This window comes from Pristiophorus japonicus, chromosome 12 (genome assembly GCF_044704955.1).
Source record: "Pristiophorus japonicus isolate sPriJap1 chromosome 12, sPriJap1.hap1, whole genome shotgun sequence".
In the NCBI taxonomy this organism is placed as follows: domain Eukaryota; kingdom Metazoa; phylum Chordata; class Chondrichthyes; family Pristiophoridae; genus Pristiophorus; species Pristiophorus japonicus.
Genome location: NC_091988.1, coordinates 50,496,695 through 50,513,561, shown reverse-complemented (window position 1 = coordinate 50,513,561; position 16,867 = coordinate 50,496,695). Strand labels below are relative to the sequence as shown.

The 16,867-nt window shown below is 44.8% G+C and overlaps 1 protein-coding gene across 12 annotated transcripts in view; it reads left to right on the top strand.

The window, feature by feature from the left end:
- pbrm1 (polybromo 1) overlaps positions 1-16,867 on the top strand; it is an 89,644-nt gene that overhangs the window by 62,737 nt on the left and 10,040 nt on the right. For 7 of the 12 annotated variants that reach the window (XM_070895429.1, XM_070895434.1, XM_070895431.1 and 4 more), the window contains 3 exons: positions 2,133-2,212; positions 2,432-2,660; positions 8,844-9,035. In XM_070895429.1, coding sequence (XP_070751530.1) covers positions 2,133-2,212; positions 2,432-2,660; positions 8,844-9,035 — 501 coding nt within the window. The remainder of the gene's footprint in view (positions 1-2,132; positions 2,213-2,431; positions 2,661-8,843; positions 9,036-16,867) is intronic. The other 5 variants (XM_070895439.1, XM_070895438.1, XM_070895437.1 and 2 more) reach the window with 3 other exon arrangements.

Below are 16,867 nucleotides of genomic sequence, written 5' to 3'. Positions count from 1 at the left end.
GGAATATTGTGTTCAGTTTTGGTCTCCTAATCTGAGGAAGGACGTTTTTGCTATTGAGGGAGTGCAGCGAAGGTTCACCAGACTGATTCCCGGGATGGCAGAACTGACATATGAGGAGAGACTGGATCGACTGGGCCTGTATTCACTGGAGTTTAGAAGGATGAGAGGGTATCTCATAGAAACATATAAAATTCTGACGGGATTGGACAGGTTTGATGCACGAAGAATGTACTCGATGTTGAGGAAGTCCAGAACCAGGGGACAAAATGTAAGGATAAGGGGTAGGCCATTTAGGACTGAGATGAGAAGAAACTTCTTCACTCAGAGAGTTGTTAGCCTGTGGAATTCCCTACCGCAGAGAGTTGTTGATGCCAGTTCATTGGATATATTCAAGAGGGAGTTAGATATGGCCCTTACGGCTAAAGGGATCAAGGGGTATGGAGAGAAAGCGGAAAAGGGTACTGAGGTGAATGATCAGCCATGATCTTATTGAATGGTGGTGCAGGCTTAAAGGGCCGAATGGCCTACTGCTGCACCTATTTTTCTATGTTTCTATCTTTTGTGCTACCCCACCCGGCTTCCTCGTGGCCTGTTCAACTAGCTGTTCAGCATTCTAGAATTTCCCATATGGGCTGCATGCCCGAATCAGCATAGCTTGGTCTCCATGTCAGTGGTCTTGGTATGCTCAAGGATGTCACAATTGATCATTCTGCTCTGCCACTTAATGGGTATGGTCAACCTCAGGTGTTGAAGATAGAAGTGGTCAAGCTGCCGAATGAAACAGCAGTAGCACATCCTGGGCACTCTTCCATACAGAAGAGTGATAATGATAGTTATGCTATACACTTTCGGTATTGGTCAATTTGATCCATTCTCATTCGTGGCACACTTTCTACTGAATGCTTTTCAATACAAGAAAGAGCACTTGGTTGTCTATCATTTATCTTGGAACTACACCAGGTGATACATTTACCCATGCTGCCATTGGAAAGCTATCCATATGGCAGTTTCAGTAGAAAAGCATTAAACATGGCACCAAAAATGCATCTTTACTTAAAAACTTTGAGGTCCAATATTACATAGAACTCAAAATGTTGCATTATTTCATTGTTACACTTTGTCTGAATTTTGTTGTTTTAGTTTGGAAATCATTTAAGATGATATTTCATTTTCCACTCACATCTAAAGCACATAAAGTAGCTTTATTATTGGCGTATATGGGCTGAGGTTACATATTAAATCTGATAAACCAATATTTTTCTACTTTTCCACTTGTAAGGGTTTGAAATCTGAATTTTTCCAGGTTTCTAGACTGGGCCACAAGGTCTTTGAGGGAGAGCAGGTAACCTACTCCTATGTCTCCCCAAATGATTCTCTAGCCTAGCTACCTGGAAATGTATGAGGGGATTGGGGATAACTACCTCAAACTTCTTCCCCATGGAGAATTGCTGGGCCACTCGGCATCTTCCAGCAAGGATAGGATTGAAAACTCAGCTGTTTATGGGATACCTTACACTGCTGAACACACACCACTCTTTTTTATTTTGTCCTAGTTAAAATTCAGTTAACTGTTGGCTGGAAAGTCTAGAACTAGGGAGCATAGTCTCAGGATAAGGGGTCAGCCATTTAGGACTGAAATGAGGAGACATTTCTTCACTCGGGGTTGTAAATTATTGGAATTCTCTACCCCTGTGGAGCTGTGGGATAGCTGTGGATGCTCAGTCAGTGATAGATCGATAGATTTTTGGACATCAAGGGATATGGGGATCGGGCAGGAAAGTGGAGTTGAGGTAGAGGATCAGCCATGATCTTATTGAATGACCGTATAGCCTACTCCTGCTCCTACTTCTTGTGTAGAAAGATGTGATTGTTAAATATCAAGATTAATTGTACATAATTTTAAACAATAGTTGGTATTTTGCTATCTATTGTCAGCAGACTAGCCTGGTTCAGAAACCATTATAAACATTTTTCAGCACAGTTGATACATTATAAAATAGTCACATTTATCTTCAGATAATAGTATCAAAATACTGTAAGTGTAGTGAACCTTTGGATCTTTGGTTAGATATTATATTATACTTCATTTAAATGTTTATAATCCCCTGAAATGTATTCCATTGAAACTGCAGGTGTTATAGGTCAGAGTGTGACTACCATGGTGGGAGGCTCACCGACTGTGACCACTACGGGAACCCCATATGGTCAGCAGGTAAAACAAGTTATTTGATTGGGTACTTTCTCAAGATAAGATTTATGTTCATAGAATATATTTACTTTGTAATACTACATATGATTGTCAATTCTGTTTATTAAAGCTACACTATACTTCAGACCGCATGCTACAGTAAAAGCTGAAGGCCAGTTAAAATGTGTAATTTTAATATAGTATAGCTCAATGTCTTAATGTTTATAATGATGACTGTTTTAGATTGGTATTCATCCTAATCTTGGACCTCAGGGTCAGCAGGCTCCCCCTCCATATCCTACACAACAAGTGGCAACTCAACAGGTGATCCAGCAGCAGCCGTCAACGCCGATGTTTGTGGCTCCTCCCCCAAAGACTCAGCGGTTACTGCACTCTGAAGCTTACCTGCGATATATTGAGGGACTCAGCGCTGACTCTAATACTGTCAGCAAGTGGGACCAGTCACTTTCAGGTAAGATAAGATGAAAATAATAAACACATAACAACAGTCGTTAATCAATGCAGGATTTACAAACAAAAAACAAGTTACGTGGCATGAGATGTTCCAACAACTGACATGAAGTTTTCATTATGTTGATTGAGGGATATATATTGGCCAGGACACTGGGATAACTCCCCTGCTCTTCTTCAAAATAGTGCCATGCGAACTGTTGCGTCCACCTGAGAGAATAGACGGGGCCTCGGTTTAATGTCTCATCCAAAAGACAGTGCACTGTAGTGTCAGCCTAGATTTTTGTGCTCGAGTCCTTGGAGTGGGACATGAACCCATAACCGTCTGACTCCGAGGTGAGAGTGCTACCAACTGAGCCACAGTTGACATAGGGAGAAAGCTGAATTTCATAGGGTAGCATAGATGCTTCCACTCCTTTCTTCCCTGCATTTTAGCTAGGAGAAAAGATTGGATAGGCTGGGGTTGTTTTCTTTAGAACAGAGGAGGCTGAGGGGAGACTTAATTGAGGTGTATAACGTTATGAGGGGCGCAGATAGAGTGGATAGAAAGTCCCTTTTTTCCTTTGTAGAGAGGTTAATAACCAGCAGGCATAGATTTAAAGTAAGTGGTAGGAGTTTGAGTGGATTTGAGGAGAACGTTTTTCATCCAGAGGGTGGTGGTGGTCTGGGACTCACTGCTTGAAAGGTCGGTCGAGGCAGAAACCCTCACCACATTTAAAAAGTACTTGGATATGCACTTGAAGTGCTGTAACCTAGTTATGGACCAAGAGCTGGAAAGTGGGATTAGGCTGGATAGCTGTTTGTCAGCCAACACGGACATGGTGGGCTGAATGGCCTCCTTCTGTGCCATAAATTTCTATGATTCAATGAAGTCATAAAACCATGCTGGTTAGCAATGTATCTATTATGATGTATTTTTAAAATAGCTCCCATTATTTTTAAAGATTTAAATGTTGAGTTTTTACTTTCATGAACTGTTCTGCAAAGCACTATAAAGATATTGCCAGTCTGCAATGATGATTTAAAACTGGTCAGTAAAAAAATGTATGGATGCACTGGAATTGGTAGCATCGTGGTTATGTTACTGGACTAGCAATCCAGAAGTCTGGACTAATGATCGAAAGAGATGAGTTCAAATCCCACCAGTTCAGTTAATTAAATAAATCTGGAATAAAAAGCGATCATTAATGGTGACCATGAAACTACCAGATTGTTGTTAAAACTCACTAATGTCCTTTAGGGAAGGAAATCTGCCATCCTTACCTGACTCTTCCGTCCTTTCAAACTGCCGCCCCATCACCAACCTCCCTTTCCTCTCCAAAGTCCTTGAACGTGGTGTCACCTCCCAAATCCGTGCCCATCTTTCCACAATTCCATGTTTGAATCCCTCCAGTCTGGTTTCCGCGCTTGCCACAGTACCAAAACGGCTCTCATCAAAGTCACAAATGACATCCTTTGTGACTGTGACAAAAGCAAACTATCCGTCCTCGTCCTTCGTGACTTGTCTACAGCCTTTGACACGGTTGACCACTCTTTCCTTCCCCAATGCCTCTTCACTGCCGTCCAGCTGGGTGAGACTGCACTTGCCTGGTTCCATTCTTACCTATCTAATTGTAGCGAGAGAATCATCTGCAGCGGCTTCTCTTCCTGTCCCTGCATCGTTATCTCTGGTGTCACCCAAGGATTTCTCATCTACATGTTGCCCCTTGCCGACATCATCCAAAAACCCCACCAGTTTCCACATGTAGGCTGATGACACCCAGCTCTACCAGAAATTTTCTCCAGTTAAATATTGGGAAGACCGAAGCCATTGTTTTCAGTCCCCACTACAAACTCCGTTCCCTAGGCCACTGACTCCATCCCTCTCCCCAATCTCTGTCTGAGGCTGAACCAGACTATTCGCAACCTTGGTATTTGACCCGGAAACGAGCTTTCGACCACTTATTTTCAAATTCTTCCATATCCTAGCCCCTCCCTATCTCTGTAATCTCCTCCAGCCCCACAACCTCCTGACATGTCTGCACTCCTATAATTCTGCCCTCCTGAGCATCCCTGTTATAATCGCTCAACCATTGTTGGCCGTGCCTTCTGTTGCCTAGGCCCCAAGCTCTGGAACTCCCTGCATAAACTTCTCTGCATCTCTACCACTCTTTCCAACTTCAAGACGCTCCTTAAAACATACTTTTTTGACCAATCTTTTGGTCACCTGCCCTGATTTCTACTTATGTGGCTCGGTGTCAATTTTCTCATCTCATAATACACCTGTGAAGCACCTTGGGATGTTTCACTATGTTAAAGGCGCTATATAAATAAAAGTTGTTGTTGTTGGTCTGGCCTATATGTGACTCCAGGCCTACATCAATGTGGTTGACTCTTAACTGCCCTCTGAAATGGCCCAGCAAGCCACTCAGTTGTAACAAACCGCTACGAGAAACAATAATAAGAATAAAACCAGATGGACTGCCTGGCATCAACCTAGGCACCAGCTTTGGACACGAAAGCGGCACACCCAGCCCAGTCGACCGTGCAAAGTCCTCCTCAGTAACATCTGGCGTCTTGTGCCAAAATTAGGAGAGCTGCCTCACAGACTAGTCAAGCAACAGCCTGACATAATCATACTCACAGAATCATACCTTTCAGCCTATGTCCCAGACTCCTCCATCACCATCCCTGGGTATGTCCCTGGCCCTAGAAATAGCGGATGCATTGGTAATCATTTTCCAACAGTCTATCGACTCTGGATCAGTTCCTATGGACTGGAGCATAGCTAATGTAACCCCACTTTTTAAAAAAGAAGGGAGAGAAAACGGGTAATTATAGACCAGTTAGCCTGACATCAGTAGTGGGGAAAATGTTGGAATCAATTATTAAAGATGAAATAACAGCGCATTTGGAAAGCAGTGACAGGATCGGTCCAAGTCAACATGGATTTATGAAAGGGAAATCTGCTTGACAAATCTTCTGGAATTTTTTGAGGATGTAACTAGTAGAGTGGACAAGGGAGAACCAGTGGATGTGGTGTATTTGGACTTTCAAAAGGCTTTTAACAAGGTCCCACACAAGAGATTGGTGTACAAAATTGAAGCACATGGTATTTGGGGTAATGTACTGACGTGGATAGAGAACTGGTTGGCAGACAGGAAGCAGAGAGTCAGGATAAATGGGTCCATTTCAGAATGGCAGGCTGTGACTAATGGAGTGCCGCAGGGCTCAGTGCTGGGACCCCAGCTATTTACAACATATATTAATGATTTAGATGAAGGAATTGAATGTAATATCTCCAAGTTTGTGGATGACACTAAACTTGGTGGCGGTGTGAGCTGTGAGGAGGACGCTAAGAGGCTGCAGGATGACTTGGACAGGTCAGGTGAATGGGCAAATGCAAGGCAGGTGCAGTATAATGTGGATAAATGTGAGGTTATCCACTTTGGGGGCAAAAACACAAAGGCAGAATATTATCTGAATGGCGGCAGATTAGGAAAAGGGGAGGTGTAACGAGACCTGAGTGTCATGGTACATCGGTCATTGAAAGTTGGCATGCAGGTACAGCAGGCGATGAAGAAGGCAAGTGGCATGTTGTCCTTCATAGCTAGGGATTTTGAGTTTAGGAGCAGGGAGGTCTTACTGCAGTTGTACAGAGCCTTGGTGAGGCCTCACCTGGAATAGTGTGTTCAGTTTTGGTCTCCTAATCTGAGCAAAGACGTTTGTGCTATTGAGGGAGTGCAGCGAAGATTCACCAGACTGATTCCCGGGATGGCTGGACTGACATATGAGGAGAGACTGGATTAACTGGGCCTTTATTCACTGGAGTTTAGAAGGATGAGAGGGGAGCTCATAGAAACATATAAAATTCTGATGGGACTGGACAGGTTAGATGCAGGAAGAATGTTCCCAATGTTGGGGAAGTCCAGAACCAGAGGACACAGTCTAAGGATAAGGGGTAAGCCATTTAGGACTGAGATGAGGGGAAACTTCTTCACTCAGGGAGTTGTTAACCTGTGGAATTCCCTACCGCAGAGAGTTGTTGATGTCAGTTCGTTGGATATATTCAAGAGGGAGTTAGATGTGGCCTTTACGGCTAAAGGGATCAAGGGGTATGGCGAGAAAGCAGGAAAGGGGTACTGAGGTGAATGATCTTATTGAATAGTGGTGCAGGCTCGAAGGGCCAAATGGCCTACTCCTGCACCTATTTTCTATGTCCTGTCCCACCAGCAGGACAGACCCAACAGAGGCGGCAGCACAGTGGTATACACTCGAGGGAGAGTGGCCCTGGGAGTTCTCAACATTGACTCCGGACTCCATGAAGTCTCATGGCTTTGGGCAAGGAAACCTCCAGCTGATTACCAACTACTGCCCTCCCTCAACTGATGAATCAGTACTCCTCCATTTGGAACTCCATGAAGAAGCACTGAGGGTAGCAAGGGCACAGAATGTACATTGGGTGGGGGGGACTTCAACGTCCATCACCAAGCATAGCTTGGTAGCACCACTACTAAAAGAGCTGACAAGTCCTGAAGGACATAGCTGCCAATCTGGGCCTGCACCAGGTGGTGAGAGAACCAACATAAGAGAAAAATCTACTTGACCTTGTCCTCACCAATCTACCTGCCATTTCCTGGATCTGTCCATGATAGTAGCAGTGACCACCACACCGTCCTTGTGGAATCAAGACCCATCTTCATCCTCCATCGTGTTGTGTGGCACTACCACCTTGCTAAATGGGATAGATTCAGAACCAATCTAGCAGCTCAAATCTGGCCATCCATGAGGCGCTGTGCTATAAACGGAGCTAAGTGATAATGTTGATTTCTGGATTCTTTTACCTCAATCTGGTTCAGCAAAATTACTGAAACGAATACCGTTTGTGCTTTAAACAAAGCAAGCTTTTATTTAAAAAGCAAATCCCGATCGGGGACTTTATCAGACAGAAGGAATGCAAGTTTGTTCGAACGCACTCACTTCCTACGGACAAAGTGACGTTACATTGTAAAGGGACGATGGTTATACATTTTCGGCAAAAGATAACAAGATAGGGCCAGAGTGACATCCCAGCTCAGCCCATCTCTTTTGATCCCTCCTTCCCTTTGTCCACTCATAAGCCGACCCAAGCATGGTCCGATTTTAAACAAAGACCTTCTGTCAATGTTTCAGGTTAATAACATGATTTAATAAGAACTTGAGGTTTTTCTACAAGCTGTGGGTTTTGTTTCAATATGTGTTAATGTTGTAACATTTCGCAGTCTCGAGTCTGAGATGTCATGGCTATTCCTCCATGAATTCTTTGTTAGCTTATACTGTCCCTATACAATTCCCACGTTCTCAACTTCAATGTCTCTATACATTTTTAAACATTCACATTCCCCCCTTTTATCATTCCATGATAACACTTAGGATCATTCTAGGAGTATCGCATTCATCTGTTCACACTCTATTTCCTGAATCATATTGTTGTTAGTGTCGAGTAGTTCTTTAGTTCGTTGGATCATAACTCGGGAGCCCTTGACCACAAGAGGGTTTGCTAACCTTGCCATCATTACTTTACAACAAAGGTTAAGGCAACCAACAATTAGATAGGATCTCCAAGATCCATCTGATAGCCAATCAAACCAGCTAGATCCTTCTGCTGGTGTGGATAACTTCTTCACCTCCCTTCTTATGTGATCAGCGAGATTGGTTATGTTTTCTGAACTATCAGGAATGTAAGTGCAACATTCAGATCCTATCAGGGCACACGTTCCCCCTTTCTCAGCTAACAGGTAATTGAGGGCCATTCGGTTTTGTAATGCTACGGTCCTTATTGCTACCATTTCAGCTGTGATGCCCTCCAGAGCTTCAGCAGTATTGTATTGGCCCCCCTCCTCTCGTGATAGTTTGGCTCTGAATCCATCTGACAGTCTCAGTTAGGGTTAGTGGAACTCCCCCTTTGGAATGTATAGGGAATGTGAACACACCCAACATCTAGAAAAGTTCCCATTTTGCGCATAAACATAAGACATGTACAAAAAGGTGTTTACATGGAGCTCTCGTCTCTGTCTCCCCTCCCATGCGCCGAAACTGTCATATATCAACACTATTATACAGACTGTGGCATACAGACAGTTTCATCTTATGGCTCAGGATTCAGATAAATAGTCCAATTATTTTGCTGATTAAAAGAGTTCAGTTTTCCCGTCTCTCTTCTCAGGTCACCGTCGGTGTAGCTGGCTGTCTATCACTACGGGTAAAAGTTCAAACTGGTCCACGTTCCAATTAGGATGCCAACGGCCTTGTTCAGCTATGGAGAAGAGGAAGTCTGGAACAGAAACAGGAGTTAGAATAACCAGTAAAATAGGTTCGTTAGAGGGTGGTGAGCCTGCAGTGGTGCAGGTGAACCCAGGTACTTTTCCCCTCAATCTTGGCTGCAGTGGGGGTAGTGAGTAACACCTGAAAAGGCCCCTCCCATTGTGGCTCTAATCCCTTCCGAATCCATACTTCCCTGGTGCCACGAGGGACAATTCGGGTAAAACTGGGAGGTCGAGGTGAGCATCTTGAACCTGGTTGTGAGCTAGTCGCAGAGCCTGAGTCAGAGAAAGAACATAGGTGGTCATCAGTCGAGCTGAGATACCATATCTAGGAACAATTTTCCCTCATTAACACCTTAACAACAGTTTGAGCCTTATTGTCCAGGGTAGGGTAGGCTTCAATCCATCTGCTAAACACATCTACTATTACTAACACATATTTGTAACACTGAACTTTTTGCAACTCAATGTAGTCCAACTGAAATGTCTCAAAGGGACCTTCGGGTAGGGGCGTTTTACCCCAATCACAGGGGACTCCCTTCCCTGGATTATGTTGCTGGCAAACCAGGCAACGACTACTGATGTTCTGGGTGAGCGCCTGGAGTCTAGGGTGCCACCAAGTAGCCAAAAGTGTGTCACTCGTGGTCCTTGCTCCACAATGAGTAGCAAAATGCATACATTCAATAACCCATAGAGCCAACTCGTCAGACATGCAAGTCTGTTCCGCGGGAGTGGTCCAGAGTTTAGAAACATTGTCATAAGTACATGCATAATATTTTCACAACAGTTTATCTTTTTCAGGAGCGTCCTCCTGTGCTTTTATAACATCTTGGATGGTTGGCATTGGTTTTTCCGAGGCTAACTTATCCTTCGCAGGATTTTTAGTCTGACTCATAATTTTGGGCATTACCATCTGTTGGTCACGAGAGGCCTGTTTGGCCTCTTGGTCAGCACAACGATTCCCTATATCAACCAGAGAATTTCTGGTAGTGTGGGCAGTACATTTGACAATGGCAATGCATTTGGGGAACATGAGGGCTTGCAACAAATCAGATACTAGCTGTTTATGGGATATCTCATTCCCCTGTGAGGTTAGGAATCCCCTATTTTTCCATAATTGTCCGAAATCATGGGCCACCCCAAAGGCATACCTAGAGTCGGTATAGATATTGACTTTGAGATCTTTGGCCAAGATACAGGCTCGGGTGAGGGCGAATAGTTCAGCTTGTTGAGCAGAATAGGCAGTTTCAAAAGCGGCAGATTCCAAGACCTGATTCTCCTGGTTTACTATGGCGTATCCTGAGATTCGTGTACCTTCTGGATTAATTCCGTCAACATACATAATACAATCTGGATCTTCAATTGGTACATCAACAAAATCTTCCCTGACTGATGTGGCCTCTTAAATTAAAGATAAACAATCATGACTGGGTTCTTCCTCATCTTGGGGTGGCTCAGTAAGAGAACAGGCCAGATTAATTGCAGTACAGTGCCGAAAGGTCAGCTTAGGATTGTTTAGTAAGTAGATCTCATATCTGCTTTGCCTGGACATGGTAAAGTGTTGAGTCTGCAGTTGGCCCAGGAGGGCAGCTACGGAGTGAGATGTGTTAAGACAACGGTAGCACAGTCTTTCAGAATTGTACAATACAGTTGAAAGGGCCGGTCATAGAGGGGCCGGCCCAAAGCCGGAGCTTGCAGCAGGGCTGTCTTTAGTTCCTTAAAGGCTTGGACGTCTACGGTTTCTATTTCAAAGCTGCCTTACTTATTTGTATACGGGGTGAGGTGCTTAGTCATCAGGGCAACATTAGGGATCCAGGATCTGCAGTAATTGATCATCCCCAAACACTGTCGCATTTGTTTAGCCGTGCTAGGGACTGGAAACTGGCAAATTGGTTCGACTCGGCTAGCCTCCAAAGCTCGGTGGATACTCGGTATTGCCTGTGATAACCCACTTGGGAGGGGTCCTCTGCCCACACATGAGGATCCACATAGTCAGGTATGTCAGAGCCAGTATGATGCTGCAGAGTCGTTAAGACCTTCTCGGGGTCCCCGTGGAATTGGACTGTTCGGCCATGTTTTACAATTTGCACATCCCCGGCTGGTAGGGTCAGCCTCGTCTATAGCCTGGCGCACCATAACTCCCAAATCTTTAGCGTGGTGGGGAGGTAATACTTCACGAGTAATATGTGGTGCCACCGTTGGGGGCTGTCCATTTCCACAAAATCTGCCTTCCCTTCCGGTCCAGTCACTCTAGCCCTTAATAGAATTTCCTTCACTTCCCCTTCGTGATCCTGATAAAAGTTCTGCAGGTCCTGATTCTTTCCACTGGGATCGTATGCTAGGGTGCCTGCGGCAGGTCCAGAGACCAGCACTGAGGGGTTCTAGTGGTATACTGCCGCTTAAGGGTTCCCTGTTTTACAATAATCCCATCATCTTCACACTCCAAATGCAACTGGAATTTGCAGAGGAGGTCTCTAGCCATCAAGTTACAGTCCAGATTGGTTGTGATAACAAATCGATGTTCCACCGATTCTTCCTGGTAACCCATTTTAACCGGTTCTGACACCGGGAATGTCGAGATTTGTCCCAGGAATCCTGAAAGTTCCTGTGTTTCAGTAGAGGCAGGGAGTTTAAGCTTTGATTGTACAGAAGACATGAAGGCTCCCGTATCTATCAAAAAGGGTTGCCACTCATTCAGAATTTTTAACAATATCATTGGTTCGTCGTCCGGGGAGGATCCCTGCACAATCAAGCTGCGTAGTCAATCGGGGGACAATTGACCAAAGGGGTTGTTCTGGGAGAAGTTAGTGTAAGATCCTCCTCTCCCCCCTTGCCCCCCTCCTCTTCCTTTTCCATGCTGACGGTAGGGGCAATTTTTATTCCAATGTCCTTCCTGCCCACAATTAAAACATCCATCTCGTCTTTCCCAGCCCCGACCTCTTCCCATACCATGCCGGGGACAATAGGGAGGTTTATTAGCAGGGCTCGGGCCGTTTGGTTGTTTAGTATAACCGTATCCTTGCTTATCCATCCAATCCTGTATGCAACACTGCGGTTCTATTGATCCTTCCTCCCGAGATGGCTCTTCCTTTCTAGTCACGTATTCAGTCTTGACCCGGGTTGGGGGCGCACCTCCCCCCTCCCCTTTCTTTTCCTGCCAATAATATCTAACCGCCCTTTCCATCTGGGCTTTACTGTTATCTGCCCAATTCAAATTATTTGTCCGGATAGCGTGAGCAATCGAATAGGGCAGGCACTGAAGTAGGATAGCGCAGAATTGAGGAGAATCCTCTCCTGCCCTGAAGGCATTATCTCCTGATTGACTCCCGTATATTTCAATCGGCAGTTTCTTCACGCTTGGGTTTAGTTTCTAATACTGTGGCCATACTGATGGGTTTCTGAAGGGTCGTGGTGAGAGAATTGAAGATAGCGTTTAGGCGATCCTGGATATCGTTAGGGTGAGCAACCAACAATGCATCATGAGTAGCACGTCCTAGGTGAGTTAGAAATCGGGTGTGTTCAGTTGGGCTCGAGGTTTGCTTTACCAAGGCCCACAGGTCCCTTGGTTCTGCATTATAAACTGAAATAGTTGTTCGAAGATCACATAGACATCTATAGTGGGGTGGTCTGCAGCTTGTTGTGCATCAGGGTTTGGCATTGGTCTGACAGGGAATTGGTGTCGGGACTTTGTGATCTTGGAAATCATTTCTAGGTCGGAGGATGTTTCGGAGCTGTCTGACTGCTTGACAGTTCTGCGTCTCGATCGGCGGGGGTGTTTGCTTTGTCTTTCACAACTTGGACTGGTAGATTGACTAGAAGATTTACAGGACTGTCTGTGATATCGAGATATAGTTCTGCCCTTTCGAGTGTGAGATCTGGTCCTTTCGGCTATATTGCTTGTGAACTGGGGATCCGAATCACTATCAGAGGATGAGGAGTCAGTTTGGGTTTGTTGCTTTGGTGGTATGGGGTTATTTTTTAACTCCTCTCGCCGGAGTGTAAGGTGGAGGGTGTTGGGAAGAGGACTGGAGCAAGGGGCCAGGGGGTGCGGGAGGCGCCGTTGGGCGCTGAGTCAGTGACCACTCATCAATTTCATCATCAGCCTCGGTTAACACAAAGCCAGCCATTTGACTACGTAGTCGGTCAATACCTTTCTCAGAAGTCCCAGAGGATCTCTTGATAAGTTTCTCGTGCGCACATTATTTTTTTTAGACGTCTACAGTTTTAACAGGTGTTCCCTCTTTCAATGAGAGTCCCAATTTAACAGCATTTATTTGCCAACTTGACAGAAGTGATGCATCTTTTAATTTTTGACAATCCCTGTGCTTTTTTTTTGTTGCTACCTCTACGCTTCTAGTGCCATCTAGAGGCCACTGGTCATCTAATAATTTGTTCAGGGCTCCTGATAATTTTCTAAAGTCTTCAGCTCTTTCAGGGAATTCCTCACGTAACTTTTGTAGCGGACTATCCGCATCCGTTGTTTTATCCAACTGATTACCCATTTTCACGCTGCCCCTCGTATTACCGTGTCGTTACGCGTTCGCGTCGTCGTGCGATTTGAACAAACTTAAAATAAACGCAGACTTTACTGAAACTAACACTGACTTTGAACAAACTCAAAATAAACAGACTTTACTAAAGCTAACACTGACTTCCGCGTTGCCCCACAGTTCGCGTCGCCCCGCGATTTAAAACTTAAAATAAACAAAGACTTTACTAAATCTAACACTGATCCGCGTCGCCCCGCGGTTCGCATCGCCGCGCGATTTAAAACACTTTAAAACACTTAAAATAAACAGAGACTTACTGAAACCAGCACTGACTTTGATATCACCCCGCGGTTCGCGTTGCTGCGCGTTCGCGTCGTCCCATGTTCACTCGGCCGCGCGCTCGCGCCGCCGCACGTCCCGCGCCGCTACGCGTTCCACGCTGCTGCACGTCTGCGTCAGCCCTCCTTCACTCGGCCGCACGCTCGGCCGCCGCACGTCTCGCGTCGCTACGCGTTTTACGCTGCTGTGCATCTGCGTCAGCCCTCCTTCACTCCGCCGCACGCTCGCGCCGCCGCATGTCTCGCGTCGCTGCGCGTTCCACGCTGCTGCGCGTCTGCGTCAGCCCTCCTTCACTCGGCCGCACGCTCGCGCCGCCGCACGTCTCGCGTCGCTGCGCGCTTCTCTCGCCCTACCTTTCAAGTTGCTGCGTGATTTAAATTCAATCAGTGCCTAGACGGGCCAAGTGATATACGAGGTCGACGTCACACCTGACTTGAACACTTATCCTCTATTTAATTCCCCATAAGCCTTACTTAATTCCCTGTGAGCCTAATTTTCTAAATTTGATTTCTTATGAGCCTTATTTAATTTCTTTTAGTCTCCAAATTTCCCTATCCTTTCGTGTCACTGTGCAGTTTAAATCCAATCAGTCAATGAAAGCCCTAATTTAATGGAGTTTTTCTGCCAACTGGACAGGAGTGATTTTTTTTTTTTAGACTGCAGTGGAATTTTTCTCATAATTTAAAATCTCAGAACATTTTTTTTTAGCACCTATTTAGTGCGTTACTTTTTTTTTTGTCTTTTCCATAACTAGAGAGAAGTCTGGCACGTAGGCTGTGGACTGCTTTTCGTTATCTCAATTGTTTCAGCCTCAAGGTCGTGTTATTTAATATATTTTTTTTGAATCCTTTTGAATCCATCTCAGTTGTTTTGCTGTGCCTTCTCTGAATGTTTTCTTTCGACAAGTAAGTGAGCATGTTAAATTTTTTTAACCACCGGGACCATGTATTTTTTTCTTTTTTTTTAAACTCAACAAACCTATCCTTTGTGCATTTCCTGGCTCCGTAACTTATCATCCAAATATACGTAATTCAGTAAGGTTCACACTCTTAAACTTCCCACATACAGGACAACACTACGAAGGGTTAAAAAAACTTTTATTCTGTTTGAAAAAGTAGGTGGAGATAAAACAAACCACAACTCCTTTTTTACAGTAAAAATCACAGAAGCATTTCTCATTTAAACAGACGTTCACAAGAGTCTCTTTTCTTTCCTATTAATTTTTGGATCCATGATTGATCATCTATCCCTATCTAGCTCTAACTATAACCTATCTTTCCAAGTCGCCACTAGGTTTGCGTCATCGCGCAATTTCCCTATCTATCCCTATTCTAAGTTTGAAAGGTATTCACCAGATTGTCCTGGATCTCGTTCAGACACTACCTGAGAACCAGCGAGTGGCTAAACTTTCCTCAGACTTTTGAAACCGGGGGAAACTGGAGCAGTATTGAAATCATACTCACTCCAGTGGCCACATTCCCCTCGTCTCGTCCAAGGCTAGTCTGGCTCTTAATTCGCAAGTTTTCGGCAGTCGTCCGTTGAGATCCCATTTCTGACACCAAATGTTGATTTCTGGATTCTTTTACCTCAATCTGGTTCAGCAAAATTACTGAAACGAATACCGTTTGTGCTTTAAACAAAGCAAGTTTTTATTTAAAAAGCAAATCCCGATCGGGGACTTTATCAGACAGAAGGAATGCAAGTCTGTTCGAACGCACTCACTTCCTACGGACAAAGTGACGTTACATTGTAAAGGGACGATGGTTATACATTTTCGGCAAAAGATAACAAGATAGGGCCAGAGTGACATCCCAGCTCAGCCCATCTCTTTTGATCCCTCCTTCCCTTTGTCCACTCATAAGCCGACCCAAGCATGGTCCGATTTTAAACAAAGACCTTCTGTCAATGTTTCAGGTTAATAACATGATTTAATAAGAACTTGAGGTTTTTCTACAAGCTGTGGGTTTTGTTTCAATATGTGTTAGTATTGTAACATTTCGCAGTCTCGAGTCTGAGATGTCATGGCTATTCCTCCATGAATTCTTTGTTAGCTTATACTGTCCCTATACAATTCCCACGTTCTCAACTTCAGTGTCTCTATACATTTTTAAACATTCACAATCCCACAATCAATGGATCAGATCAAAGCTTAGCAGTCCTGCCACATCCAGTCGTGAATGGTGGTGGACAGTTAAACAACTTAAGAGGAGGAGACTCCATGAATATCCCCATCCTCAATGATGGCAGAGCCCAGCACGTAAGTGCAAAATTCAAGGCTGAAGCATTTGCAACCATCTTCAGCCAGAAGTGCTGAGTGGATGATCCATCTTGGTCTCATCCTGACGTCCCCACCATCACAGAAGCCCCACATGATATCAACAAACGGCTATGCGCACTGGATCCAGCAAAGGCTATGGACCCCGACAGCATCCCGACTGTCATGATAAAGACTTGTGCTCCATAACTAGCCGCGTCTCTAGCCAAGTTGTTCCAGTACAGCTGCAACACTGACATCTACCAGACAATGTGGAAAATTGACCAGGTATGTCCTGTCCACAAAAAGCAGGACAAATCCAATCCGGCCAATTACCACCCCATCATCAGCAAAGTGATGGAAGGTGTTGTCGACAGTGCTATCAAGCGACACTTACTGACCAATAACCTGCTCACCATTGCTTAGTTTGGGTTACGCTAGTATCACTTAGCTCCAGACCTCATTACATCCTTGGTCCAAACATGCACAAAAGGTGAGGTGAGGGTGACTGCCCTTGACATCAAGACAGCATTTGACCGAGTATGGCATCAAGGACCCCTTGTAAAATTGAAGTCAATGGGAATCGGGGGGGAAAACTCTCCACTGGCTGGAGTCATACCTAGCACAAAGGAAGATGGTTGTAGTTGTTGGAGGTCAATCACTTCAGCTCCTGGACATTGCTGTAGGGGTTCTCACGGCAGTGTCCTGGGCCCAACCATCTTCAGCTGCTTCATCAATGACCCTCCATCATAAGGTCAGAAATGGGGATGTTCAGTTCCATTCGCAACTCCTCATGTAATGAAGCAGTCCATGCCCGCATGCAGCAAGACCTGGACAACATTCA